The sequence below is a fragment of the Nicotiana tomentosiformis genome, chromosome 7 (genome assembly GCF_000390325.3).
Source record: "Nicotiana tomentosiformis chromosome 7, ASM39032v3, whole genome shotgun sequence".
Classification (NCBI taxonomy): Eukaryota; Viridiplantae; Streptophyta; class Magnoliopsida; order Solanales; family Solanaceae; genus Nicotiana; species Nicotiana tomentosiformis.
In genome coordinates this window covers 45,250,220-45,253,457 of record NC_090818.1, presented here as the reverse complement: position 1 = coordinate 45,253,457, position 3,238 = coordinate 45,250,220, and the positions used below count along the sequence as shown (strand labels likewise).

Here is a 3,238-nt window from a genome sequence, read left to right as displayed (position 1 = left end):
GGCGTCGAAACGCTCCCGGGTCATCCAAAACCCGATCCGGATAGACGCCCAAGTCCAAAATCATCATACGAACTTGTTGGAACCTTCAATTCCCGATTATGAGGCCATTTATTCAAAAATCCCAAAATACCTGAAGTGAAGCTACTCAAGGCCTCAAACCTAAAGTGAAGCTACTCAAGGCTTCCCAAAATTAAATTCCAACCGCGCGTACAAGTCATAATACCTGAAGTGAAGCTACTCAAGGCCTCAAACCACCGAACGATGTGCTAGGGCTCAAAATGACCGTTCGGGTCGTTACAACATCAATATCGATCTCGTGTTAATTTCCTTGTTTTAGCTAATTTAGAATATCCAACCCTTGGGTTCATGTTTGTCTCTTAATTCATCAATTTATACTTACTCACACTATAGGTAGTTTAGAATACTTCAAAATCTATTAAATACAACTTATTCATATGATATACCCAATTAATTCACGGAAAGGTCTTATGAATTTCTCCCAACTTCCTTAACTTTATCTTTCAAATTCTTAATCCAAATTCCAAAATTATATCTACTCAGCCCTATAAGAATCATTTATATAAAATTTCATTGTCTGTACTAGATTAAAAGTAACTTGAAATTTGTTGTCTCTTCCCTTAGTTAACGAAGTAATAGCTAATAGTGCGCTAAGTATTTTTAGTAAAGGAATCAGATTACCATGGAAAAATTTTAGAATTCAATTACCTAGCTTCTTCCCCTTCTCTGTAAATCCCTTTGCTAGAACAGAGTAAACCCACTTTGTGGTTGCTTTTGATCGCCTCTTTCCGTTTTGCTTCTGCCGAGTAAAGTTGCTTGCCCCTTATTCTTTTGTTTTTGTTAGCGTAGGGCTTTGCCCCTATTTCATCTTATATTGTATTTTTTTTATTAGATATTTTTTTTTTGGGTGAATTATTTAATTACCCTTTTTTTGTAATGACAATCGACGATAGTATAGCAAGAAGATAACCAATCCATTCCCATTAGCATGTAAAAATTAATCATATCAAGTACAATAAGGTCAGCTAGAGTATCTCTACCCTCAACCCGAATCTGACAAGCACTGCACACATATTCAGCTAATAAAGACTCCCCAACAGGAGTAGCAACTAGAAAAGGATCATTCAATAGCTCAGGCTGTCTACTAAACCTCAAAGCAAAGCACGAGGACACATAGGAGTGAGTAGATCCTAGATCAATCAACGCAAGTGCATCAAATGAACAGATAGAAAGAATACATGTAACCACTGCATTTGAGGCCTGAGCATCCTGTCTAGTAAATGCAAAAACTCTCGCCTGACCTCTACCAGCATTCCCTTGTCCTTTATTCACAATAGCACGATCTCCAGCACCTCGACCTTTATTTCCTGTACCTGTAGAACCTAAGGTATTACGAGTAGTATGAGTAGGTGCAACTGACTGAGTAGAAGCCTGGTTGAAATTCCTTGGAGACTGAGGGCAATCCCTCAAGTTATGTCCCAACTGGCCACATCGAAAGCACTCTCCAGTCAGAACACTATACTGGACCAAATATGATCTACCACAGGTCTGGCAGACTGGAGCAGTGGCATATATTTGCCCAGAATTACGATGTCCAGATGATGATGATGGTCCCCTAGTACCCTATCTGTAATGTGGTCTGTATGCGGACTGTGAAGATAAATGTGTCCCTGTCTGAGAACCCTGTTGCTATTGTCCCTGATTTCCCACTCTGCGATTTTCACAAAAATCGCCATTGAAAGATCCTCTTGTCTTGGCCTTCTTACGTAATTCACTAGCTGCACGCTCATCACGTCCCTTATTTTCAATTTTTCTAGCGAGATCGACTGCATCAATGTAGGACAAAGTCTTCATCTGTAGGGCTACTGCAGTGTATGGATGACCAACCAACCCTTCAACAAACCTCCGAACTCGAGCTTCATGGGTAGGTACTAATTAAGGAGCATATCTCACCAGATTACAAAACTTCGTGTTGTAGGTTGACACATCCATATCTGGAATCTGAACCAATCTCTCAAAGTCTCTAGCATATTTTTGCCTCAGGCTATCTGGAAGAAAATGATCTATAAACTACTTACTGAACTCGTCCCATGTCAGTGGGGCTGCTCCTGCTGGCCTTCCTAGCAATATAGTTTCATACCATGTGTTAGCCATATGCTCTAGCTTGTATGTTGTGAGCTCCACGGCCCTCTCACTAGAACATCCTAGAGCACGCAATGCCTTGAGTGTCCCATCCAAGAAACTTTGAGGATCTGCTGAATTATCAGAACCTGTGAATTTTGGTGATTTCAATTTCAGGAACTCTTGTAGGGATACTTCCTTATTTCCGAAAGTCTGAGTCTGTGCAGGTGCTTGTGTCTATAAAGTAGCCTGAGGAGCTGAACTTCCACCTTGAGTAGGCACCAATGCCTCTAACACATTCAATAACCTTTCCATTGTATCTGCATATAAGGCAACAATAGGTACAACAGTTGGCACTGGTGATGAAGCATCTTGAACCCCCTGTTCTTGCACTTAATCTAGCATAGTAGCTTGGGATTGACCCATGTTCTCAACTTCAGGTTGAGGAGCGGCCTGTCTTCTAGTATGATGAGTCCCAACTTGTCTGCCACCTCGGGTAGTACCACGTCTAACACCACGTCTAGCAGATGAGGGTGTGTGTGTCCTAGCCATCTGCGAAAGAAATACTCCAAAGTCAATCTCAAGTTATCTTAACGCACGATCAAAGAATAAAAGAAGGGAAAACATTCATAGATGTTCAGTAGCCTCAAGATCATAAGTATGGGCGCCTACATACCCATGAACAAGACTCTACTAAACATTGCTCCATAACTCGGGACTTAAAGCCTAAGATCTGATACCAACTTTGTCACGACCCAATTTAGGATCATGACCGACACTTAGGAGCAAGTGCCCCCAAGTAAGTCTCATCGGTATTTTATAGAAAATCGGACAGAGTTTTCCCTATTTTTGGACTATCCCAAAAAATTTCCGGTCTCAAATAAACAACCAAACATCCTAATATCAATCCAAACAATAATAACTTTATCAATTAACCCAAACCACTGTCTACCATTAATAGTCCACCCACTAACAGTTAGAAATACTAATTTATCTCCAACTTTGATAATAAAGAGCGATACTCAACATAAGTCTATAATAACAAAAGAATATTCATGACACTAAAAGAATGACTATGGAGCGACTCTAAGAGTTCAAA

General features: G+C 40.3%; 1 protein-coding gene across 1 annotated transcript; it reads right to left on the bottom strand.

Moving 5' to 3' along the window:
- Positions 1 to 930: 930 nt before the first annotated feature.
- Positions 931 to 2,691, bottom strand: LOC117279729 (uncharacterized). Its single transcript, XM_070180249.1, has 5 exons — positions 2,562 to 2,691; positions 2,409 to 2,459; positions 2,097 to 2,288; positions 1,729 to 1,949; positions 931 to 1,539 (listed from the first exon to the last, which is right to left on the bottom strand). Exons 1-5 carry the CDS (start codon positions 2,689 to 2,691, stop codon positions 931 to 933), a joined length of 1,203 nt encoding a protein of 400 aa, XP_070036350.1.
- Between the last annotated feature and the right edge of the window lie 547 nt (positions 2,692 to 3,238).

What these genes read in the sequence shown, in the direction of transcription:
- LOC117279729 (XM_070180249.1), bottom strand. Translation starts at nt 2,691, where the DNA reads ATGGCTAGGACACACACACCCTCATCTGCTAGACGTGGTGTTAGACGT. An exon ending in ACCTGAAGTTGAGAACATGG is followed by an intron (nt 2,460 to 2,561) that starts GTCAATCCCAAG and finishes CCTTATATGCAG; the next exon opens with ATACAATGGAAAGGTTATTG. An exon ending in ACTGACATGGGACGAGTTCA is followed by an intron (nt 1,950 to 2,096) that starts GTAAGTAGTTTA and finishes CTCCTTAATTAG; the next exon opens with TACCTACCCATGAAGCTCGA.